Raw genomic sequence first — 22,206 nt, 5'->3', positions numbered from 1 at the left:
CTCTCTCTCCCACCCAACACTCTCTCGCCTCTATGATGGAGAACATGTGCGCGGTGGAAAGAGACACGGTTGAGAGTGGAGCATAGTACGGGTCGAAAGAGTTGAAAAACAAAAGATGAAACCGAAATACTGATAGAAAAAAATAATAAATACAAAAAATAAAAAGGATGCGAATTTTGATGCCAATCTGGCTCTGTCAAAACGTCGGTCCTCTCCACAACGACGATGGGCGGGGGTCGGGGGAGGTCAAGGCACCGCAAATGAATGACTGATGCACGCGATACGGCCAGACGCCAAAGAAGTCAAAGAAGAAGAAGAAGAAGGGAAAAAAAAAATGAGCTAAAGAAGAAGAACAGGCAAAAAAAAAAAAAAAAAAAAAAGAGGAGGGAGGGGTGAAAAAAAAAAAAAAAAAAAGCCACTGCCACACATTGTGCGCTGACGGACGAACAGCAGTCAGTGGGCTGAAGAGGAGACACAAGAAAAGCCGGTTGAGTGCAGCAGCCTTGAGAGCGGCAAGACCAGCAGGCCAACACACCGTCGAGGGCAGCAGCGGCTGAAAGACACGAAAAATCCAAAATAATAATAATAATAAAAATAAAATAAAAAATAAAAAAAGAACCGAAAAATAAAAGGAACACAATCACAATAAATAATAAAAATAGGCTTACAAAAACTTGACTGACTTGCTGAAATTCATGATTTTCGGTGAGTTCTATAGCGAGAGTTCCATAGGGTCAACTCCGTGGCAGTGGTGAATTTTGTTGCCTTCTTGTTGTAGCTTTTTTTTTTTATTATTTGCTCTGACGGGTGGTTTTGGTGTTTTTGGTGCTTTGGTAGTTTTTTTTGTTGTTTTGGTGTGATGTCGTTTGGGCCTTTTTTGGGTGGCAGTTTAGATCCCTGCGACTAGCGTCACTGCAGACTGCGTGCCAGTGAACTAGTGAGAGCGAGTGCACGCTTGCTGCTCCGTTGGTTGGGTCTGAGGCACGGCAGACCAGGACTGAGAACAAGCCAATCTGCGAATGTTGCACGCGCGCCTTTAAATTCGCACCCCAAAAGTCCCGAAACAAGAAAGTGCAACAGCATCAAGGTCTTGGTGACACCGAAGAACCAACGTGAGCAGAGCTTGCGGCTGTTCGAGCAGTTCTTTCGACATCTATCATATTCTGCCAAAAGGTCCCGCCAAAAGTCGGAGCCGGCAACAAGGACCAGCCCTGATGCACGAGCGCGGCCACGACACGCAGCAACAGCTTGATACAATAATCAACCCATGCTGTGTGCTGCTGCTGTTGTCATTACTGCTGGTGCTCTGATGGGACAGCTGACAAGGTGTATTGTGCAAAGCTGCTGCATGGTTGGATTTGATATGAATTGAGCTCAATGCCGGTCCTAGAGTGGCTCATCTTTACTATATTCTTCGTACACGATAATTCTGCCTCCATGCCAGCATACTTTAGTAGCGACCCAGGCTGCAGGACGTTTCAGAGCTAAAGTCGAGTCAATCAAAAGTGTGGTTCTTTGTGGTGCTACATTCACTTCAAACCCCCAGACCTGGAGCGAGAAACTGTAGTGCAAAAAGTGAGCACCTCATGTTTGAAACTCGATCAAGCGGCTTTTGTCCCGATTTGTCCAATTCTCAGTCTATTCTCATCTTTTGGTTTTCCAGGTAAGGCCATCGAAAAAAAAAAAGAATTCAAAAAAACAAACCCCCCCCCAAAAAAACAAAAAAAAAAAACAAAGCCGTTTTGAATGAAAGTTTGCCCGAACGCGCTTTCCGCCTCCATTCACGAGCGCATTGGGGCGCCCGCGCCATCACGCGCGTTCTTGGGTGGACTGGAGCAGGGCGTCACTGAGGGCATGCGCGCTCGTCATGCGTGCGAACACGAGGCTCATCCGAAAAGTGTCCCTGCTGTTGTTGTTGGAGATCTGTTTTTATTTTTTTATTTTTATGGTTCAGTTTGCAGCGCTGCTTGTGTTGGCCTGATCCTGGGATCGGCTGGCGGCCCGCCTGTCCCTCAGTGCTGGCTGTAGCGGTCTTCCACTCTGGTGCCACGCGCGCACGGTCGCCCAGCAGCAACACCAACTTCACAAAAACAAAACCAAAACACAGAAAAGAACAAAACACAACAACAAAAAAAAAAAAAAAAAAAAAAAAGAAGAAGAAAAACCATTACAAATCGCTTTTTGGCTTTTTTTTTTTTCTTTCGCCGTTTCAGCTGTGGCTGGCTCTCATTCGGGCACCCTGCCCCATCTGGAGCCCTGCCAGTGGTCTGTTTGCAGTTCCATGACCGTTCCGTTTTGGGCCATCTCACTCTGTCGACATCAAGCATCAACCGTCAAGTTTTTTTTTTTTTTGGCTTGTTTCTTTTTGTGGTTGCGCTTTTTTTTTCTTTTTGGGCGTGTTTTTTTTTTTTTGATTTTTTTTTCTGATCTGTTTGTTGAGATTGGGATCCAAGTTCTGCGATCGCGTCCTTCCCCTCTTGTCCATCTTCTCGTTCGAGCAACCTTGGCATCAAATGCGCGCCTGTCTGTTTGCTCTGTTTTTTGGGGAGGGGGGGGCGGATCGCGAGCGACTGTTTGTGGTCGGCCGCCTCCAGTTTGTGATTGGCTTTTGATTTTTTCTTTTTGCCTTTTTTTTCTTTTATATTTCTGGTGCACGCTGCTGCTTCGCGACACAGTTCTTCCACCACGAAACGTGATCTGCATGCTGCTGCTTCACTTGCATCCAACAAACACCCGACCTCCCCATTCGGTTGACAGCGCGCCCCGCAAAAGCAACCCGACACCTTTTTTTTTTTTTTGTAACCACAGTGTTGCCACAAAACTGACTTTTTTTTATTTTTTTTTTATTTTTTTATTTTTTTGAATCCTTCAACAGATCTTTCAACCCCAACATCCATCATGGAGGGCAAGCGTGTCTGGGCGCCAAACACCAACGAGGGCTACGAGCTCTGCGACATTGTCGATTTCGCAGTCGAGACCATCACTGCCCAGCCCGTCTCTGGCGGTGGCGCGGTAAGTCGCAACCTTTGAATGGTTTCCTTTGTTGTTCCTCTGAAAAAAAAAACTCACTTTTTGCTGCGACTCCTCCCTCCTGCTTTTTTTTTGTTGGCCCATTGTCCAGGCTCGAGAGGTCTCGTACGATCGCGTCTTCCCCGCTGACGACGCGGACAACAATGATGTCGACGACAACTGCGCGCTCATGTTCTTGAACGAGGCGTCGCTGCTGCACAACCTGCGCAAGCGTTATGCCAAGGGTGCCATCTACACGTACACTGCCAACATTTTGATTGCCGTCAACCCGTACGCCTCGCTGCCCATCTACGACGGCAAGTCGATTGAGCGCTACCGCGGCAAGTCGCTTGGTGTTGAGCCTCCGCACGTGTTTGCCATTGCCGACAAGGCGTACCGCGACATGAAGGCGTCCAAGACCAGCCAGTCCGTCATTGTCTCTGGTGAGTCTGGTGCCGGCAAGACCGAGTCGACCAAGTACATTATCCGCTACCTGACCGACTCGCTCTCGTCCAGCGGCGACCTCGAGCAGCGCATTCTCCAGGCCAACCCGATTCTCGAGTCGTTCGGCAACGCCAAGACCACCCGCAACTACAACTCGTCGCGCTTTGGCAAGTTTGTTGAAATCCACTTTGACTCGAAGTCCACGGTTTCGGGCGCCTACATTTCCCACTACCTGCTCGAAAAGTCCCGCATCGTCTCCCAGGCGTCGGAGGAGCGCAACTACCACATCTTTTACCAGATGTGCCACGGCGCCCCCGCAGACATGGCTGGCGCGCTCGGCCTCTCGACCCCCGACAAGTTCCGCTACCTCAAGTCGGGCACCACCACCCCGCTCAAGGGCCTCGACGACAAGGGCGACTTCCTCAAGCTCACCACGGCCATGGGCTTGATTGGCATGTCGCAGGAGGAGCAGGTCAACATTTTCAAGACTGTCGGCGCTGTGCTCCAGCTCGGCAACATTGACTTTGAGGAGAGCACCAAGGACAACAAGGGCGGCTCGGAGGTTGCCGGCAGCTCGATCACTGTCGCGACCGCCGTCGCCAACCTGCTCGGTGTCAACGTGGACGACCTCAAGGAGAAGCTCTGCTCGCGCGTCATGTCGACCACCCGCGGTGGTGCCATGGGCACCATCTACAAGGTGCCCCTCAAGACTGGCGAGGCCTCGTCGGCTCGTGACGCCATGGCCAAGACCATCTACTCGCGCCTCTTTGACTGGATTGTCGCCCGTGTCAACAAGTGCTTCCCCTTCAGCGAGTCTGTCAACTACATTGGTGTCCTCGATATTGCCGGCTTTGAGTTTTTCCAGCACAACTCGTTTGAGCAGTTCTGCATCAACTTTTGCAACGAGAAGCTGCAGCAGTTCTTCAACGAGAAGGTGCTCAAGCAAGAGCAGGAGATCTACGCCAAGGAGGGCATCACCTACCGCGAAATTGAGTACTTGGACAACCAGGACGTCATCGACATGATTGAGGACAAGAAGGAGGGCATTCTCGCCGCCCTCGACGAGGAGGCCAAGCTGCCCACCCCGCTCGACAAGCACTTCTCCCAGACGCTGCACAACAAGTTCAAGAAGCACTTCCGCTTTGTCTCGCCCAAGAAGAGCAAGGTCCCCTCGCAAAAGAAGCTGACCGACGACGAGGCCTTTATGATTCGTCACTACGCCGGTGCCGTCTGCTACGAAGTTGTCGGCTTTGTCGACAAGAACAACGATGCCCTGCACGCCGATCTCGAGATGCTGCTGGACGAGACCAAGGACGCCTTCATCAAGGAGCTCTTCAGCAAGCCTGCCTCCGCGGAGGGCGACGCCAAGGACTCTGGCAAGGACAATGGCAAGCGCGCCAAGCTGCACTTTGAGTCGGTCGGCAAAAAGTTCTCGAGCCAGCTCACCGAGCTCATGGACAAGCTCCGCGCCACCCGCTCCAACTTTGTCCGCTGCATCAAGCCCAACCTCAAGATGCTGCCCAACATTTTCAGCGGTGCCGAAATTCTGTCGCAGCTGCAGTGCGCTGGCATGGTTGAGGTGCTGACGCTTCTCCAGGGCGGCTACCCGTCGCGCACGGCCTTTTCGGATTTGTACGAAATGTACAAGGGCTTCCTGCCCGCCAAGCTCTCCTCGCTGGACCCCCGCACGTTCTGCCAGGCGCTCTTCAAGGCGCTCGGCATGGACGAGACCCACTTCCAGTTTGGCATGTCCAAGGTCTTTTTCAAGTCTGGCAAGTTTGCCGAGTTTGACAAGATGACCAAGGCCGACCCAGAGAACCTCAAGGCGCTTATCGAGACTGTCACACGGTGGCTTGTTCGCAAGCGCTGGCGCAAGGTCATTTTCGGCGTCTTGTCGACCATCAAGCTCCAACGAAAGATCACCTACCGCGGCAACGCTGCGCTGCTTGTCCAGAGCGTCATTCGTCGCTTTAACGCACAAAACAAAATCCGCCCGCGCATCCGCGCTCGCCGCGAGCTGCTCGCCATCCAGGAGCACCTCAAGATTGTCAACGACATTATCAGCAAGCTCAAGAAGGACGGCGACAAGTTCACCAAGAAGCTCAAGCCTGTCGAGGACTCTATCGAGGAGGTTTCCAAGGGCCTCTGGACGATCGACCCCAAGACGATCTTTGCCAAGCTGAAGGATGCCAACGACGAGATTGCCCGCCAACTCACCGAGCTCAAGTCCAAGAAGAAGGAGCAGGAGGAGGAGGAGCGTCTGCGCAAGCTCGCCGAGGAGATGGAGAAGGAGCGTCTCCGCAAGGAAGAGGAGGAGCGCAAGCGTCGCGAGCTCGAGGAGGAGCTCCGAAAGAAGGCCGAGCTCGAGGCTGCCCGCAAGAAGGCCGAAGAGGAGGAGCGCAAGCGCCAGGAGGAGCTCCGCAAGCAGCGCGAGGCCGAGGCTGCCAACAAGAAGCTCCAGGAGAAGCTCGAAAAGGAGCGCCAGGAGGAGCTGCAGCGCAAGCAGCAAGAGGAGCAGGAGAAGCGCGATCTCGAGCTCGCCGTCCGTGTTGCCGAGGACACGTCGCAGGGCAAGGATGTCCTCGAAGATGCTCGCAAGGAGGAGGAGAAGCGCCAGAAGGAGGCCGCCAAGGGCAAGGAGAAGAAGAAGGGCAAGCACGATCTGTCCAAGTGGAAGTACGCCGAGCTCCGCGACACGATCAACACGTCCGTCGATCTCGAGCTGCTCGAGGCCTGCCGCGAGGAGTTCCATCGCCGCCTGAAGGTCTACCACGCCTGGAAGATGAAACACATGAAGAAGAACATGGCGACCAACGCTGCCACGTCGGGTCCCGGTGGCGCGCAAGCTGCCGAGGTCGTTGCCGAGGAAGACCAGCGTGCCCCGTCCGAAGTGCTCGAGAACGCTGCCGAAATCAACGACACTGGCGCTCCCCCGCCGCCACCACGCACTGCCAGCAAGGCCGAGAACCGCGAGCAGCGCTACTTTAAGATCCCGTTCATCCGACCTTCCGACCAGAACGCTGCCAACAAGGCCAAGATGTACAAGAAGAAGGGCTGGTGGTACGCCCACTTTGATGGCCAATGGATTGCCCGTCAGCTCGAGTGGCACCCCGAGAAGGACCCCGTTCTCCTGCTCGCTGGCCGCGACGACCTCGAGATGTGCGAGCTTTCGCTCGAGGAGACTGGTCTGTGCCGCAAGCGCGGTGCCGAGATTCTGGTCGAGGAGTTTGACGAGGCTTGGACCAAGTATGGTGGCGAGCCCTGGACGCCTGCCTGGAAGGAGAAGGCTGCCAAGAGCAAGAAGAAGTAAACACCAAACAAGAGACAACCTGCGTTTCTTTCAGCCAAGGAGTTATTTAGTTTTGTGCAATCACTTCACTTATTTTTCTGTGCCTCGCTCTGACTGGCTTCCTTTATTCCTTTGTTCGTTTGATCTGTGTTTTTTTGCCTTGTTTTTGCTTTGTCTTTGCGTGTCATCTGCTGTTTCACACTTGAGCCTTTGTTGCATTTTGACTTGTAATAATTTCATTGTGTCTCGTCTCGTCTTTTCGTTTTTTTTTGTGGGGACAAAGTCACCTTGTACGAACCCGTCTGGGTAATTTCTTGCCTTTTGGCTCACGAGGTCTGGCCTGACTATGCGGGGGAAAAAAACTTGTTGGAGAAACGGGGCGAAAAACCAAAAAATTACACGATTGCACAAGATTCTGATGACGCTCAGCGTTGACAAGTGGTGGTCGCATCCACGACGCCATGCGAGCTGCCCGCACTCCCAAAACGGTTGCGTAAGGGACTGTTTGTGGCGGTTATGTGACCGGGAGCGCGCTGTCTCGAGCCGGGGCGGTCCAAATCGATGGTCTTCCGAACGAGTTGGTTGGCCGAATTTGGGGGTGTGAAACCATTCCTCTTTTTTTTTTTTTTTTTTTTTTTTGTCGTTCTTGCTTTCTTTTCATTTCCAACTCAACCTCGTGCACAATTCTGCCTGTCGGATTATCATCCCGTCTCACATCCGATATCGTGCTCTTGACTCCGTGGCCGAACTTGCAACCAACTCAATGGGCTGAGCCAAGCGTTTTGTCGTTTTTGACGCATTCTTTTTCGTTTTTTTTTTTTTTTTTTTTTTCGGTTTCGTTTTTTTTCGCTTTGCTTTGATTTTGTCCCGCATGCCTGTTCAGCATCTGCCTGCGTCGAACCTGTCTGACAATTCAAAGTTAACGTCGCAACCGTCGTCTATTGCTGCTCTCGGTAAGCGAACTAGGTTTTTTTATTCATTTTTTTTTATGCTGGTGTAATGACGCGACCAGTATTGTTTTGGGTGACTGTTTCTTTTTTGTTTGTCTTCGCGTCGCTCCCTTTGTGCCCTGCATGACTTGTACTTTTTTGAGCAAGAGGGGGGTTTTTGAGCTTGCCGAGTCTCCTTCTCATTCATTGGTGCTGCTTGTGTCATTGCACACGCGTTGCGTTGTCGTAAAACTGAATCGTCTGTTCTTCAATGCCAGCGTTCATTTCGAATTTGTTTTTTTGTTTTTTTGTGTTTTCAAATTTTGGACGCTGTCATCAAAAATAGCCACTCCACACATCCTATCGAAGTGGGCTCGCACTTCAGCGCGCAACAATGCAGACAAGTTTTGCTCGGGGGACGTCTTGTTTTGTTTGATTTACAGAGGCAAAGCTCACTTCTTATTTCACATATAATCTTTTTTGTTTTTTTGTTTTTTGTGTTTCGCTGGCTCGCAGACACCTCCCAGCCGCACCATACATTTACTACAATGTCGCAAGAGGTGCCGCAGCAGGCATACGTGGCGTTTGACCACGCACGCATCTCCTCGAGCAACTTGAACTCGTCTGTCGTGGTGGAGTATTATGCCGGTCCTACCGCCGCGGAGCATTTTGCCAGCGCTCCGTTGCTCCAAGGTCACTCGAGTGCCTTCAGCGATGACGAAGACACTGTGGAGTTGAGCGACGACAGCAGCGATGAGCTGCACGCTCACGAGGAGAGCAAGAACAACAACGACAACGACAAGGAGTTTGGCAGCGCACGCAGTCCTTCCAAATTTGCTGCCATCCTCCAAGTCCTCCAAGTCCTCCAGGTCCTCCAAGTTCGTACCAAACAGCTCGGCGGCGCGGCTTGCCAGCAATAGCTACAGCCGCAAGTACATTCGCGCGGATGGCTGGCGCACGCGTTCGTATTGGCGCCTGGCCGGATGCATCCTCGTTGTCGGCTGCCTTGCGTTTGCAGCGGCCATGGCTGGTACGCACTTCTCCGGCTCTTCATCCGGTACCAGCGTGAATGCTCCCCCGCAGGTCAACCCCAATCCCGATCTGGCCACCTGCCCTTTGAACGGTCTGCAGGACCACGCCTTTGCTGGTGCCACGACCCCTGCCCAGCAGCATCCTCTGGAAAATCTCTCGCCTGACGAACTCGAAGCCGTGCGCGATGTCATGCTGCGGAATGCCTCATTGGCGTTGACGCCGTTTGGCACGGCTGGCGTGCGCGACTCGTTCATTTATGCGATGGAGCTGCTGCCCCCGACCAAAGCTGCCATGCTCGACTTTCTCGATCACAGTGGTCCGCGCCCGAAGCGCTACGCCCGCGTCATTGTGTACCACGGCGCGTGGGACTCTCCGGTGGTGAACGAGTACCAGGTTGGGCCGCTTCCCATCAAGGAGAGCGACGATCCCTACGATGAGGATGGTTGCCGCGTTGTTCTTTGGCGCGGACCCATTCCGTGGGTCATGAGACCGGTCGCTGCAAACGAGTACGTTGCCTGGGACCCCATCATTCGCGGAGCCATGCGATCCCTGACCACGCTGCTGCAGGAGAGCTACGGCACGACGTACGACGACGGCGGCATCTTTTTCACCGACAATGCGCCGCGCGGCTACACCCGTCTGACCCGCCACAGCTGGATTTGGATGATGTACGCTGTCGAGGGCGAGTACATTAACTGTCTCGGTCTTGAAATGCAAATCAACCATCTCGACCTCAACCCGGCGAATTGGTTTATCACCAACTTTGTCTACAACAATCAGGGCCCGTTTGCGTCGGCCGCAGAGCTCATGTGGCAGTACAACAACAATGCCACTTTCCAAAAGATCAAGATGACCTTCCCCGGCACCGAGGCGCAGCATTTGGCGCGTGAAGAGGCTCTCAAGAATGGCAACCGTGCTGCCGCCGCTGCCTCCTCCTCCAAGCCCCTGCAGCAGCCGGACAATTCCGTCCCCGTCTGGAGCTCCATCCGAACTCGCGAAAACGCAGAGCGCCGTGCCTTTGCCACTCTGCAAGCGCCGCGCACGTACTATCCCGACGGCGCGCGCTTCCGTGTCGACGGCTCGACCATTTCGTATCTCGGCTGGGAATTCTTGCTGACCTCGTCTATTCGTTCTGGCTTGAACCTGCGCGACATTCGCTTTAAGGGCGAGCGCATCATTTACGAGCTTGCCATCCAGGATGCCTACGCGGGCTACGCTGGTCGTCAGCCCTCCCAGGCCACGTCCAACTATTTCGACTCTGGCTGGGGCATGGGCTGGTCGTCCTACGAGCTCATTCGCGGCGTCGATTGCCCAGAAACGGCCACCTTCCTCGATGCCCATGCCTTGGCCAATGCTGGAAACGTCATGACCCAGCACAACGCCATCTGTCTGTTTGAGGTGGACGCATCCGGGCCCATGTTCCGCCACTACTCAAAGCCCAAGCTTTCAATGACGTACTCGAGCGCTGGCGGTGTTCGCAGCTCGCACATGATCCTCCGCACTGCCGTGACCGTGTACAACTACGACTATGTCTACGACTACATTTTCCATCTGGACGGCACCATCGAGGTTGGTGATGGTCTGCTGGATTATTGGTTGCTGGGAGTCTCTCAGTTGTTGAAGATCTGACTAAGCGTATGTACGTGTTGATGACTTGATTACAGGTGCGAATGTCAGCGACAGGGTACCTGCAAGGTGGGTTCTACGCCGACAACTCTGACAACATGTACGGCCAGCACGTCCACAGCGATACGATGGGCAATCTTCACGATCACATTATTGGATACAAGGTAACTGATGGGCAGAGTCGAGAGCTCGCCGTGATGTGTGTGGCACTTGACTCACTTGAATTGTTTGTACACATGCTTGTACGCCACAGATTGACTTTGACATTGGCGGCCTCCAAAACTCATACCAAAAGATGATGTTCCGCACTGGCGTCTTCCCCAAGAATCCTTACCTGCCCCCGAGCAAGACGATGAAGTATGTCGACCGCGTGACTGTTCCTTCGGAGAAGAATTCGATTTCCATTCTGAATACGACCTCGCCGTCCTACTGGAACATTGTCAACCTGGACCAAACCAACACCTGGGGCGTGACGAAAGGCTACCGCATCCAGCCAATGGCGACGATTGTCAACATTATGCCCCCGGAAACCGAGTTCATGAAGGCTGCGTCGTGGTCCAAGTACAATCTTGCCGTCACCGTTCGCCACGAAAGCGAGGAGCGCTCCACCGAATCGTTGTACGACATGCAGGCCCCCGACGACCCGATCGTCTCGTTTGACGATTTTCTGGCCAACGACGAAAACATTGTCCAGCAGGACATTGTCGCTTGGGTGGCTGTTGGCATGATGCACCAGCCGCACGCCGAAGACGTTCCCATCACGCTCACCGTGGGCTCCATGACTGGGTTTGTGCTCAAGCCCTTCAACTTTTTCGATACCAACCCCGCAATGGACCTCGCACAGGGCCGCTTTGTTCAGGCAAATGGCGAGCCGGCAGGCAACGTCCGTCCCATGGTTCCTCTGAAGGAGCAGCTTGCGTCGCCGCCGGAACGCAAGCCAGGCAACGTGCTGGAAGACACACTGGCCATCAAGCAGCAATGCGTTGCTCCCAAGTTCCCTTTCTTGTATGAGGGTACTCCTCACTTCCTCTGAACTTGAACATGAACGGCGTTCCGCGTTGTGTTTGCACTCCTTTGGGGGAGGATTAGTGTAAAGTTTTTGGTGTTTTTGTGTGTTTTTTTGTTGTTGTTTTTGTTACTTGTTGTCAAGTGTCTGTCGGGCTACAACAATAAATAGCCTTTTTACCCACCACCATCCCTACGCCCTTGACGTTACTCAACCACATGGAAGCAAAAACGAAAGGAAATGGCGAGGGAGGCTTGAGGCGACCGAAGCAGAGACCTCACAAAATGCCTGAAGTACTTTGGTATTAAGAAGAACAATCAATTCTCACACAGAATCACTGAAAATAAACAAGAGCGTGCTACAAAATGTTGTCGCCGGAAAATCCGCCGTCTTTGATGGCGAATGCAACCATCGTGACAATCGCCGCCGGATAGGCATAAACGATGGCAGCACACACGGGCCGAGCGTGCTCCACTATCAAGTCTCGGCTGAGGGTTTTTCGAAAGACATACAACGAACCGATGGTCTGAATCGCAAACAGAGCGATGGCCACAGGTGCGACGTGCCCTTGCAGCCCAGCCAGACCAACAAACACGCCAAAAAAGAGAGAAGCTAGCACAAGACCAATCCTGTGAGCCAGTATCCGGCCAGCTGTGGCGTTCGTGATTGGGAAGGTCGGGAGACTGGTCGAGTGTCTAAAAAGCAGAAGCAGGAGGTAAGGAGCACAATTCTGTGAGCCAAATTCGACCACCAACCACCACAAGCAGGCCTCCAACGCTTTTGCAACCCGCAAAAGAGAAAAAAAAGGCAGTGGAAAACAACTCACCGCCACACCAATGCGAGGAGCATCAAGTACAATCCCGCCATCGACACATAATGCGACAGCTTCTCGTCAAGAAAGTCGGCCACGATAAACACATTGCTGGTTTCGGGCACTTCCGTCTTGAGCAAGCCCTTGATCCTATTGGCAAATGTATGTGCGCCGTGGCCGGTAGCGTAGATGGCGGCTGGAATGACAAAGCAGAGCAATTCGAGCATGGTGACTGAATAGCCGGCAGCAAGCGCGCGCGGCTCGGGCACGAGAACAGAGCTGTCCGAGCTCAGCAAGCCACCTCCGCCGGCTGCCGGGTCTGCTTGAGCGGACGGCGGGAGGTCGAGATTGGCTGGCATTGGACGTAGTTCCTCCTGATTCGCGCCGCCGTCGCGCCACGGCTTGTCGCTATTCTGCCGGCTCCTGCGGCCGCGCAGCATATCAGCCATGGCACCAAGCGTCTGGCGCACTCCAGTGACTTGTGCGTGCATCAGCGTGAAGAGCAGTGCGCAGACAATCAGCGGCACGGCCAACTCGAGCGCGTCGCTCAACCGCATCCCGCGCCAGATCTGCACCTTCAAGACGGATGGGAACCCGTGCAGAATGATGATGGCGACCATTGTAACGATCAGCAATGCACGCAGACCCCTCGCCGTGCGCAGTCGTCCCGGCACAGGCAGCATTCTGGGGTCTGAAACCAATAACTTGAGCACTACTTCTTAGCAAAGCCGGCTTCTGAGAATGGAACGCTATTCGTCGTTTCGTCGTGCGTCGTTCGTCGGGGAAGACCAATAAAAATGTGTCAAAATCCTACACACAGCAGCAAACTCAACCAAACCACACTTGGGAACCACAACGAATGACGAGTGAGGTGAGTGAGTCGATGAAATGGGGTTTCAAACATCAATGACCATCTGCTTCAAAGACAAAATTCGTCTGTTTTGAATGAATTTGAATCGTAGTCTAGTCCTTTTGTTGGTGGGTCGTCTGTCTGTCTCCTTGAGAGAGAGACAAGCAAACAATGGAAGCAGTTTCAGCCCCAGGCCCGTCGCCCGCCACCGCCACCGCCACCGCCACCGCCGCCAGTGCGAAGGGGAAGAACAAGCGCTCGGAAGCAACAGCCAAGCCAAAGCAGGCGGCTGATGCAACCACAGTGTCAGGCGCAACCACCGCGGCAACACACCAACCACCACCGCCCAAGAAGCCTTCGTCGTCTCTGCCGCGATCGGTCGTCTCGCTGGAGGGGCTGTACGGGAGCGACTGTGGCTACTGCGACCAGAAGGGCAAGATCGCACCCGACAGCAAGAACTACGGTGCGGGCAGCAACACGAGAGCTCAGAGCGTGGCAATTCTGAGCAAGTCTGAGAACGCAAGGAGAGATTGACTTTTTGGATGTGTCGCGTGTTTTGGCAGGAGCTCATGCACACCTATTGCTCTGCGATGACTATCAAGCCATGATTGACTGCGGCTGGCGACGGTGAGAGTTGCTGCTTCGGCTCGTTTAGCTTTTGGTCGAAGATTGTCTGAGCGTTTGGCTGCGTTTGCGCGGTTGGTAGATCTGGCAAGTTTTTATACAAGCCTCAGCTCGAGAGTACGTGCTGCGTATTATACACAATCCGGTATGATGCACAGGACACAGGCTGCCAAAACAATGACACTTTTTGTTCGTAACAAAACTCACTGGGTCGCTGCTTTTCATCATAGATGCGACGCAACCAACATTGCGCTTCATCACTCTCACAAAAAGCACATCAAGCGCATTGCAAAGTACTTGCGCACGGGCGTCGGCCTTGGCGATCACACTGATTCGGATGGGGAGGAAGAGGGAGAAGCGGCCAAAGCCGACTCGTCCGACATGAATCAGCACGAACGCAAGCAGAGCGAGCTGTTTCAGGCCAAGAGCATGTCTCTCAGTCCTGACACCACGTCAGAAACGACTGCATCGGTCGCGGCCTCAAATGACAGTCCTACACCAAGCACTGGAGCCGCTCCACAACCCGTCCCGCCAACACCGATGGCGACCACGCTGGAAGACATTTTGGCCGTGCGGGCCAGCAAAAAGGCACGAAACCAGCCCCGTTCTCTTGAATCGCTGATGAGTGAACTCACCGCTCCCGACAACAAGCACAAATTGGAGGTATGTTGAAAAGTACTTTTTTTTTTCTTTTTTTTTTTTTGGTTTCTTCCCGACCCGTTTCCAAATCATACTGAATGAAACTGGCCTGAACATTCCCCCATACCTGCTTTAGGTCTCGCTTGTGCCTTCTTCCTTCTCAGATGAAGAATACGCCTTGTACCTCAAGTACCAATCGACAATCCACAAGGACCATCCCACGCGCAGTTCCTACAAGCGATTCTTGTGTGACTCGCCATTGGTGCCTACAATCACCCAGCCAGACTACACCACGTGCGTGCCACAGCCTTCGGTCGGTTACGGCTCTTTCCACCAGCAGTACCGAATCGATGGAGTTTTGGTGGCCGTGGGAGTGATCGACCTTCTTCCGCACTGCCTGTCGTCCGTCTACTTTTTCTACGACCCCGTCTACGCCAAGCTCGGCCTCGGCGTCTTCTCTGCGCTGTATGAGCAGTACACTATTCGCCAGCTGGTTCGCACAACACCATCATTGCGGTACCAGTACCTCGGCTACTACCTGCACACTTGCCAAAAGATGCGCTACAAGGGCCAGTACGCCCCGTCCGAACTCCAGTGCCCCGAGTCGTTTGAATGGTTTCCCTTGGCGCAATGCGTCCCGAAGCTCGAGGCATCGCCGTACGCGCGGCTCAACCCGATCCCTGGGGACAACCTCATCGCCCGTGCCAAGATAGCGACCGTCAAATTGGCCGGATTGCAAGTGCAAATAGGCCAATCTCGCTATGAGTTTGAGGTAGGCCGACAGCTTGGCTCACATGTAGTTGATTCAGTTGGGTTGGTAAGTTGTTTGTTTTGACTGACCAGTTTCGCTTCTGTCCTCTTTGGTGAAACTTGCACAGACACTCTTAAAAGCTGGCATTCTCCCGGTAGACTTGATTCGCCTCATCAAGCATTTCGCCGTGCTTGTCTCCCCGCAGCAGATGACTGATCGCTTTGTCTTGTTCGTCAACGCAAGGTAGTTTTGTGGCCAGTCGTTTCGCTTTGGTTATTTCCCCCCCGCCTCCCTTTTCGATGTGTCCATTATCTGCGTCGCGCCTGAATAAACAACACTATTCCAACATGACAGACATCTCAACACCAAGCGAACGGATTCAGTCTTACCTTTTTGTTTCACAGCAGCAAAGCATGTCGACGATCAATCTGTTTGTCACCAGCTCGCTCTCAAGTCAGGCCATTGCGCGCCAGGCTCGGTTTGACAAAGCACTTACCATCCGTCAACTCAAGGTAGCCCATCACGCACAAACCTGCGTTCGTTCGCTGATGCGGGATGCCCGTTTGCAGATGCTTACCGTTCCCGCGCGTTTTTGGGTTTGTCCCCCGACCCGCTCCCCGACTCTGTGCAGGTCAAGCTTGAGATGATGGTTGGATCAAGCAACTCCAAGATGCAGCTGCAGCTGTTCGATCCGCGGGACAAGCTCGCTGGCGACATGGCTGACGACGACGCCATGCTCGGCGCCTACCCAGCCGAAGACAACTGGCGCATTCATGTATGGCAAGCCACTTCGCTCTGTCCATTTTCATTGAGTGGATTTCTGTGCATGCTTTGCGGGGAAGAGATTTGCACGGAGACGTGACTGCAACCAAAAAACCGGGCGAACTTGCTCATGCTGATGACATCCTAGGTGGTTGACCTCGATCCATCCAAGCGTGTCGGCGAGTTTGAGGATTTATCTCAAGTGGAAAAGTTTGAACTCAACGAGGAGCAATATGATCAGCGAGCAGGTTTGTGATACAAAGTTACCTCCTTCTTGAAGTCCACCCGGCACTTTTCGTGGTCTCACCGCTTTGCTATTGGGATGTGCAGATACCGTGCGATCGTTCAAGCGCAATAACAAGCTAGGCCGCTTTGCAGACGATGCAAAGGACCCGAATGACGAAGGCAAGGAAGAGGCGGCTGCCATCACGGTCGGCCAACGTTGCGAAGTTACTGTCGATGCGTCGATGGCAAAGCGCGGCGTTGTTCGATTTGTTGGGCGGACGCAATTCAAGCCAGGATACTGGGTTGGTGTGCAGTATGACGAGCCATTGGGCAAGAACAATGGATCCGTAGACGGCGTCAAGTACTTTGTTTGTCCCCAAAGTTATGGCGCGTTTGTTCGCCCGTCCTATGTTCGCGTGGGTGACTACCCTGAGGTTGATCTTGATAGTGATCTAGACGAAATGTAGATCAAGTTGGACAACAGTAGACATGCTTTTTTTTTTTCGCTTCTTTATGAAATTATTGCAGATGTAAAAAACACAAAACAACTTTTCTTTCGTAACATTCAGTCTATGACACCCCCCCCAACACAATCATCTATTCAATGCTCGGACTACTGGCCGCATTCCCACCCTTGAGACGGCTTATCAAAGCACGAAGTTCATCGGGCGATGCGCCGTAGAGCGCGGTCGAAATGGTTTTGGCATACTGTTCTCGTAGTGAGATCTCGGCACCAGGGGCGGGCGGCGCAGATAGCTGGTTGAGGGTAGTTCGGTCAGAGTCGGAATTGAGAACATCGGCCAGCAACCTCCGGTCGCCAATGGATTCGAGGCCGATGTTGTAGTAGAGATAAATCTGGTCGCTAAATGTCACGTAAACGAGCACTGGAACGTTGTTGCCGCGCTCAACAGCAAAATAGCCGGCGGCAAATGCGCAGACATCCTCTTCAAATTGGAAGCGAATGGCGCTTGGTCGAGAGTCCACAATGTAGGTCATGCCATCCCATGCGCACGCTGCGACGTGGTGCATGGGGACGAAAGGCGCGTTTTCTTCCAACTGGGCCGTTGGCTTGTTGGCAGCGCCATCTTGGATTGTCGAATCGAATCGCCCACGCGGAAGATCGGAAGTGACGTTGAACGTGGAAATGGAAAACAGCTGGTGATCGACGCACAGCTCCCACAAGATCCGATCAAAGTCCATCAGTCGAAGACACCCGTCAAGCGTGCACACGGCGATTGCGGTGCTCTCCTGGTCACTGCTGGCAGCCTGCAACGGATCATACACGCCAGACGAGCGCACGACGTTGCCAGCGACTTCAGTGGATGCGCCAAGGGCCGAGCCCGAAATGCTTCCCATCGATGCCGCTATCAGAGGATCGCGGTCTCGATCGCGGAGGGGCAAGAGGTTGGGCATGGACGGATCGACGGGCGAAACTGGCAGCGTGGGATCGGGCGAGGACGCAGTCACGCCGCTCTTGGAATCCACGGGACTGTTTGCATCGCTGACACCGCCAACGCTTGTATTGACACCGGTGCCTGAGTGATGCACGACCTTGCCGTCCGGCTCGATCGATGCAAACGTGCCTCCTGGCTGCGAAATGATGAGCCGCAACGTTTTCGTGACGGGGTGCATGCTCATCGACATGGAGCCAAGCTGTCCAGGCATGTCCCATCTGGCATCAAAAGAGAGAGAGAAAAAAAGAGGAATGGAGACGTTAGGAAGGCAGTTTGAGGCGAGGACACGCAGAACATTTTGCTGCACTTACTTTCGGACAGCAACAAGTCGCCCCTTGGCAAACTGAAGATTACGTATCCGGGCGTCGGCGGACAACGAAGCTATTCCTGCATCGAGTCCACCACTACTACTGCTCGGAAATCCGCCGCCCGAGACGGGAGGAATGGTGGCAACTGAGGTCATTGAGCTGCGCGTACTTGACACTGCTGGTGGTTGAACCGTCGTCGGCGCCAGCACATCCGGTTCCCAGCGGTACGCATGGACGACACGATCGGTACGCCCGACCACGAGCTCGTTATTCCCATCTCCATCGATGTCAGCAATCAGCATGGACTTGACATTGATTGCAACACGCAGAGTCATGACCGGTCTGACCATTTCGCATGGAAAGTCGCGCGTGCTGGAAGCATTCGGGCCACTCGCGGCCGTGCTACCAGCCGCTGCCGTGCCAGACAAACCACTAGCTGAGGCTTGTGTGGTGGTGGTGGTGGTGGATGTGCTTGAAGTGGACGGAGCGTTCGCGCCTGGCGTCGGAGTTGACGCGGCCGATCTCGGCACCGGAGTTGCACTTGCACTGGGCGCACCTGGCGCGGATCCTGACAACCCAGCAGGGAACGGCGTGGCAGAGGACGGGGCTCCTCCAGCAGCACCCGATCTGCTTCCGGGTCCGCTGCTGGCCGGCGGCTGCGTCGCATGGTCGAGCGCAAAGACAACGCACTCGCCAATCGCGTTGATGGCGACGAGGACGTTCTGGCCGGACTGGAGCAGATCGCCGACGCCCAGACACGCAATGGTGCCCAGATCGCTCGCCATGCGCCACGGAGCCATCTGCGCGGCGGGGTCGACGAACGGGCCGCCCTTGAAGATGGCCAGCTCGCCGTTGACGTTCGCGACAACCAGCTCAGAGTCGCCGTCGTTGTCTACGTCGGCAAGGCAAATCGCAGGCGCAAACATGTTCCCGTTGAAGCCCAGCGAGAGGCGGTCGACCAGCGACACTGCGCGCATCTGCTGCATTTCGTCGAGTGCTCACGAAGTTGAACAAAGAGTAGACTGCGCTGCTCTTCAGAGATCTATTCACATCTATCACCTCAACGTCCAAGCAGCAATGCCTTAGAATGAATCACTTTTGTTTTGTAAAAACAAACAAAAATCACTGAAGCGACAGCGGCAAAACAACCAATGAGAACACAAAAAGACACAGGAACCAAAACAGCAACAAAACAAGCCAGACCCAGATGAAGCTCTAATCCCAAAGGTGAATGTTGCCGTCCCAGCCGCAAGAAACCACCTTGGACTTTTCGTGTGGATGCCACAGCACTCCAACGCACGCACCGTCGTGGCCACGCATCTTTTTGAGCAAGCGGCACGTTTTCCAATCCCAGATGCACAGCTTGCCTTCGCCATCGCCAGAAATGACATGGGAGCCGTCCGGTGACATGTCAGGCTGGCATGCGTAGCCGGCAGACAGATGGCCTCGGAAGTTCTTGGTTTTGTGCGCGCGGAACTTGTCTCGCGTCGAGTATACGTTGATGGTATTGTCCATCGATTGCATGAGCATCCACTTTTCTGCAATTGGTTGGATTGAGTACAGCGAGATGAGATGGCGATGGTCAGCGTTCAGGCGCGAGATGCAACAGCTCAAACATTGACAATCGACCTCTTACTGTTGGGATGGACAGCGACCGCCGGCATAGAGTGCATTCCTGGATCGGCAATGTACTTGATATCAACGGGAGTGTCCCAGTCCCACACGCGAATGCTCTTGTCATCCGAGGTCGAGACGAATCGGCGGTTTTCGTCAATAAAAGTAATCGAGTTGACGGCGGCCAAATGGCGATCGTATTCTTGCACAACTTCACCAGAATTGACATCGTACTAGGAAAGTCAAAAAAGAAAATGCGTCATTTTAGTGAGTAGACGTGCGTATGGAAACTGCCTCACAGAGATTTGCATCCAAAAAAACAAAGTTACCGTAACAATCTTGCGGTCTGCACATCCTGCAATGAACAAGTGTTGCTTGTCTTCGTCTGGGTTGAACTTGACGCAATATGGCACTTTCTTGTTTGTGAAGCGACTGATGCATTGTCCTGCAACGCAGTTGGGCACAAAAGCAGAACAAACAAAACACACAGGAAAAAAAAAAAATTCAAGGGTCAGTTTGGCTGCAAAGTCTTACCGCAACAAAACACCAATCAATCGATGTCACATCCTCACCTGTTTCAGTATCCCAGAGCTTGACATATTTGTCGTAGCTGGCACTCAGGAACTTTGTGCCATCGTTGTTGAAGCAGACATCTCGCACTGCCTTCTCGTGACCCGAGTATGTAATGATGCAGCGACGTTTGTGATACATTTCCCACAGCTATCGGTCCCAATCAAGGATGAAGGGGGTGGGGGAAGGAAACAGCAAGTCAGCGTCGCGCAAAAAAAAAAAAAAAAAAAAAAAGCAATAAAAAAACCGCCAACAGCAAAAGCTCCTTCTTACCTTGATCTTCGAGTCCATGCTGCAAGAAAGAATAAGATGCGCAGAGCCAGGATTGAAGCGAATGGCGTTGACGCCTTTGGTGTGTCCAGTCCAAGAGTACACGATGCGCTTTGGCATGAAGCACTTTTCTGGCGGCTCGGACGATTCGAGATTGACCTCGAGATCGCGTGGCGCGGACATAAAGTTGCGGCCTTGATAGTCGACCTCCTGGAAGTGGATGGTGCACTTTTCGTCAATGGTTGCGGGGGCTTCTTCCTCCTGCTGATCCTGGCCGGGCTTGCGCCGTTGCCGAGAGTTGGCCGCTCGAAACTTGGCATACTCTTCCAAAACGGCAGCCTGCTCTGCCGTTGGCTTTGTGCTCTCGTTCTGGTCGACGAATTTTCGCCACGGGCCTTTGTATTCGGTCGGATTTGCTTCAATATCGCCGCGGTCTTCCTTCTTGCGAACATCGGCGTGCTTCTTTCGCACGCCAGGATCCATGACGTTGGGGAGTTCGTCGGGGTGCGAGGCGTTGGCCAGCTGCTGTGCAAGTTGCTCCTTGATCGCGGCGACAGCAGGCGAAATGTTGGACAAGAGCATGGCGGATGTGGGACCCACTTCGGCCGACAGACCTCCGCTGTCTTCTGTGGACTCTAACAACTTTTGGAGATCCTTGTGGATGGAGCGTGCCTGAGTCTCTCGCTGTGCCTGTCGGACGACGAGCGGGTTGGCTTGGCTCAAATTTCCAGCCGTTGCCGACGGATTGGCCGCATAGCCAAAGCTATTGAACGTGCGACGCTGCTGCTCGAATGAAAAGTGGGACATTTCTGCATCTTCGACGAAACCTGCTCAGCGGTAGCAGGCGAGAGAATGGGGGGAGGAGGTTTTGGAGTGTCGAAAATCAGAGCAAGTGAGAGGGGGTTGGTCGGCAGCATAACAGCCCCACGCAGCGCTCCCATAGAGCTTGTCACGCAATCACAATCATCGCATTTCATCAATAGCAAGTCCATCACAGCCGTTGCATGGTTGAATGGTTGATGCGTGATCTCAGATTGACCTACCAGTCAGGACGTTTCGTTGGGCAGCAGTCTGCTGCGTCAGCCCTGGCTTTGCAGGACCTTGCTCGGCTGCATACAGCTCGTCCACGCGCGGGTTGTAGTAGACTTCATGGTCGCCTGCGCCGAGGCGGGACATTGCGCTCTGGCCGAGCATCTCGCGCTAACGAAAGCAAAAACCAAGCCAGACAAACGCAAAGTCAGCTTCAGCGCGAACAAGCAACACATTGACTTGCGAGTCCAGTTCAGCATCGACAGGCTGAAGGAGAGTCGAGGGGTGGGAGCGGGGGAAGTGGACTCGAAAGCGAGATCTCGGCGCAACGACGTCGCAGCTTCATTCATCGCTGTGGGGGGTTTGAAGCTGGATGTCCATCCAACCCACTGACGCAGAATGGGAGGGGACAACCGTGATAGTGGGGTGCTTGTTGGATGTGTGGATCGACCAGGAGCGGGGGGGGGGGAAACTCGGCGTTACCTTTGAGACGACTGCAGGCGCGAGTGCGGATGTGGACAGCATGGGCAGAACAGCGAGCGGCACAGCGGCACTCGACGATGAGAATGAGGATGAGGATGGTGTTGATGATGACGACGACGACGACGCTGGCGGTGCGCTGGTCGACGCCGACGACCGCTCCTGCTCGCCGTCCGACTCGTCTGAATCGCTGCCGTAGTTGGATCGCAGCGCAAGCATCTGTCTGGGCAAAATGAAGGAGGATTGAGCTCAGCTCACTGACCAAGAAGTAAGATTCGAACGAACAAACGAACGAAATTTCACAATGCAAAAGGGGGGGGGGGTGGATGACTTTGGTGACAAGAGGGGGCTGATCTCAAGCATCCTCGGTTTCAGCTTCGTTCAGCCTGGTTTGATCTCGATCTATTGAGGTAACATGGATGGGTCATTGTGTTTCCGCAGTACTCGTAAGACGTACAAGTGTCAGACGGTGCACAAAACTTTT

The 22,206-nt window shown here is 53.6% G+C and overlaps 8 protein-coding genes across 8 annotated transcripts; 5 read left to right on the top strand and 3 right to left on the bottom strand.

The window, feature by feature from the left end:
- Window positions 1–1,642: 1,642 nt before the first annotated feature.
- CAOG_04414 (myosin-VI) lies at window positions 1,643–6,996 on the top strand. Its single transcript, XM_004348192.2, has 3 exons — window positions 1,643–1,663; window positions 2,876–3,012; window positions 3,122–6,996. The coding sequence occupies exons 2-3, from the start codon at window positions 2,899–2,901 to the stop codon at window positions 6,761–6,763; spliced, it is 3,756 nt and encodes a 1,251-aa protein (XP_004348242.2). The 5' UTR covers window positions 1,643–1,663; window positions 2,876–2,898; the 3' UTR covers window positions 6,764–6,996.
- Window positions 6,997–8,219: 1,223 nt separating this feature from the next.
- CAOG_04413 (hypothetical protein) lies at window positions 8,220–8,591 on the top strand (the record flags this gene model as incomplete). The annotated part of the gene is made up of 1 exon (XM_004348191.2): window positions 8,220–8,591. One exon carries the CDS (start codon window positions 8,220–8,222, stop codon window positions 8,589–8,591), a length of 372 nt encoding a protein of 123 aa, XP_004348241.2.
- Window positions 8,592–8,694: 103 nt separating this feature from the next.
- Window positions 8,695–11,362, top strand: CAOG_04412 (hypothetical protein; the record flags this gene model as incomplete). The annotated part of the gene is made up of 3 exons (XM_004348190.1): window positions 8,695–10,272; window positions 10,368–10,493; window positions 10,583–11,362. The coding sequence occupies 3 exons, from the start codon at window positions 8,695–8,697 to the stop codon at window positions 11,360–11,362; spliced, it is 2,484 nt and encodes an 827-aa protein (XP_004348240.1).
- A 214-nt stretch (window positions 11,363–11,576) lies between these two features.
- On the bottom strand, window positions 11,577–13,004 carry CAOG_04411 (hypothetical protein). The gene is made up of 2 exons (XM_004348189.2): window positions 12,162–13,004; window positions 11,577–12,030 (listed from the first exon to the last, which is right to left on the bottom strand). The coding sequence occupies exons 1-2, from the start codon at window positions 12,827–12,829 to the stop codon at window positions 11,694–11,696; spliced, it is 1,005 nt and encodes a 334-aa protein (XP_004348239.1). The 5' UTR covers window positions 12,830–13,004; the 3' UTR covers window positions 11,577–11,693.
- A 121-nt stretch (window positions 13,005–13,125) lies between these two features.
- Window positions 13,126–15,361, top strand: CAOG_08778 (hypothetical protein). The gene is made up of 6 exons (XM_011272106.1): window positions 13,126–13,459; window positions 13,560–13,623; window positions 13,703–13,765; window positions 13,851–14,283; window positions 14,396–15,031; window positions 15,138–15,361. The coding sequence occupies exons 1-6, from the start codon at window positions 13,168–13,170 to the stop codon at window positions 15,255–15,257; spliced, it is 1,608 nt and encodes a 535-aa protein (XP_011270408.1). The 5' UTR covers window positions 13,126–13,167; the 3' UTR covers window positions 15,258–15,361.
- A 43-nt stretch (window positions 15,362–15,404) lies between these two features.
- Window positions 15,405–16,543, top strand: CAOG_04408 (tubulin folding cofactor B). Its single transcript, XM_004348186.2, has 4 exons — window positions 15,405–15,522; window positions 15,642–15,785; window positions 15,921–16,020; window positions 16,103–16,543. The coding sequence occupies exons 1-4, from the start codon at window positions 15,424–15,426 to the stop codon at window positions 16,462–16,464; spliced, it is 705 nt and encodes a 234-aa protein (XP_004348236.1). The 5' UTR covers window positions 15,405–15,423; the 3' UTR covers window positions 16,465–16,543.
- On the bottom strand, window positions 16,475–18,769 carry CAOG_04407 (hypothetical protein). Its single transcript, XM_004348185.2, has 2 exons — window positions 17,763–18,769; window positions 16,475–17,669 (listed from the first exon to the last, which is right to left on the bottom strand). Exons 1-2 carry the CDS (start codon window positions 18,743–18,745, stop codon window positions 16,595–16,597), a joined length of 2,058 nt encoding a protein of 685 aa, XP_004348235.2. The 5' UTR covers window positions 18,746–18,769; the 3' UTR covers window positions 16,475–16,594.
- Window positions 18,770–18,809: 40 nt separating this feature from the next.
- On the bottom strand, window positions 18,810–21,960 carry CAOG_04406 (pre-mRNA splicing factor prp17). Its single transcript, XM_004348184.2, has 7 exons — window positions 21,726–21,960; window positions 21,257–21,413; window positions 20,217–21,040; window positions 19,946–20,093; window positions 19,703–19,818; window positions 19,396–19,606; window positions 18,810–19,297 (listed from the first exon to the last, which is right to left on the bottom strand). Exons 1-7 carry the CDS (start codon window positions 21,939–21,941, stop codon window positions 18,975–18,977), a joined length of 1,995 nt encoding a protein of 664 aa, XP_004348234.2. The 5' UTR covers window positions 21,942–21,960; the 3' UTR covers window positions 18,810–18,974.
- Between the last annotated feature and the right edge of the window lie 246 nt (window positions 21,961–22,206).

The sequence above is a fragment of the Capsaspora owczarzaki genome (genome assembly GCF_000151315.2).
Source record: "Capsaspora owczarzaki ATCC 30864 unplaced genomic scaffold supercont2.6, whole genome shotgun sequence".
NCBI classification, from domain to species: Eukaryota; class Filasterea; order Ministeriida; family Capsasporidae; genus Capsaspora; species Capsaspora owczarzaki.
Note: the sequence above shows the minus strand (reverse complement) of the source record. Positions and strands in the feature narration are given on the sequence as shown.

Coding starts and splice junctions, on each gene's coding strand:
- CAOG_08778 (XM_011272106.1), top strand. CDS start 13,168: ATGGAAGCAGTTTCAGCCCCAGGCCCGTCGCCCGCCACCGCCACCGCC. Junction 13,460..13,559: donor ACCCGACAGCAAGAACTACG/GTGCGGGCAGCA, acceptor GTGTTTTGGCAG/GAGCTCATGCACACCTATTG. Junction 13,766..13,850: donor TGCGTATTATACACAATCCG/GTATGATGCACA, acceptor TTTTCATCATAG/ATGCGACGCAACCAACATTG.
- CAOG_04406 (XM_004348184.2), bottom strand. CDS start 21,941: ATGCTTGCGCTGCGATCCAACTACGGCAGCGATTCAGACGAGTCGGAC. Junction 19,819..19,945: donor GCTCTGGGATACTGAAACAG/GTGAGGATGTGA, acceptor ACTGCGTTGCAG/GACAATGCATCAGTCGCTTC. Junction 19,298..19,395: donor GGTCGCTGTCCATCCCAACA/GTAAGAGGTCGA, acceptor AACCAATTGCAG/AAAAGTGGATGCTCATGCAA.
- CAOG_04407 (XM_004348185.2), bottom strand. CDS start 18,745: ATGCAGCAGATGCGCGCAGTGTCGCTGGTCGACCGCCTCTCGCTGGGC. Junction 17,670..17,762: donor CGACTTGTTGCTGTCCGAAA/GTAAGTGCAGCA, acceptor TTTTGATGCCAG/ATGGGACATGCCTGGACAGC.
- CAOG_04408 (XM_004348186.2), top strand. CDS start 15,424: ATGTCGACGATCAATCTGTTTGTCACCAGCTCGCTCTCAAGTCAGGCC. Junction 15,786..15,920: donor AAGACAACTGGCGCATTCAT/GTATGGCAAGCC, acceptor ATGACATCCTAG/GTGGTTGACCTCGATCCATC. Junction 16,021..16,102: donor GCAATATGATCAGCGAGCAG/GTTTGTGATACA, acceptor TGGGATGTGCAG/ATACCGTGCGATCGTTCAAG.
- CAOG_04411 (XM_004348189.2), bottom strand. CDS start 12,829: ATGCTGCCTGTGCCGGGACGACTGCGCACGGCGAGGGGTCTGCGTGCA. Junction 12,031..12,161: donor CTCCTCGCATTGGTGTGGCG/GTGAGTTGTTTT, acceptor TCTGCTTTTTAG/ACACTCGACCAGTCTCCCGA.
- CAOG_04414 (XM_004348192.2), top strand. CDS start 2,899: ATGGAGGGCAAGCGTGTCTGGGCGCCAAACACCAACGAGGGCTACGAG. Junction 3,013..3,121: donor CCGTCTCTGGCGGTGGCGCG/GTAAGTCGCAAC, acceptor CCCATTGTCCAG/GCTCGAGAGGTCTCGTACGA.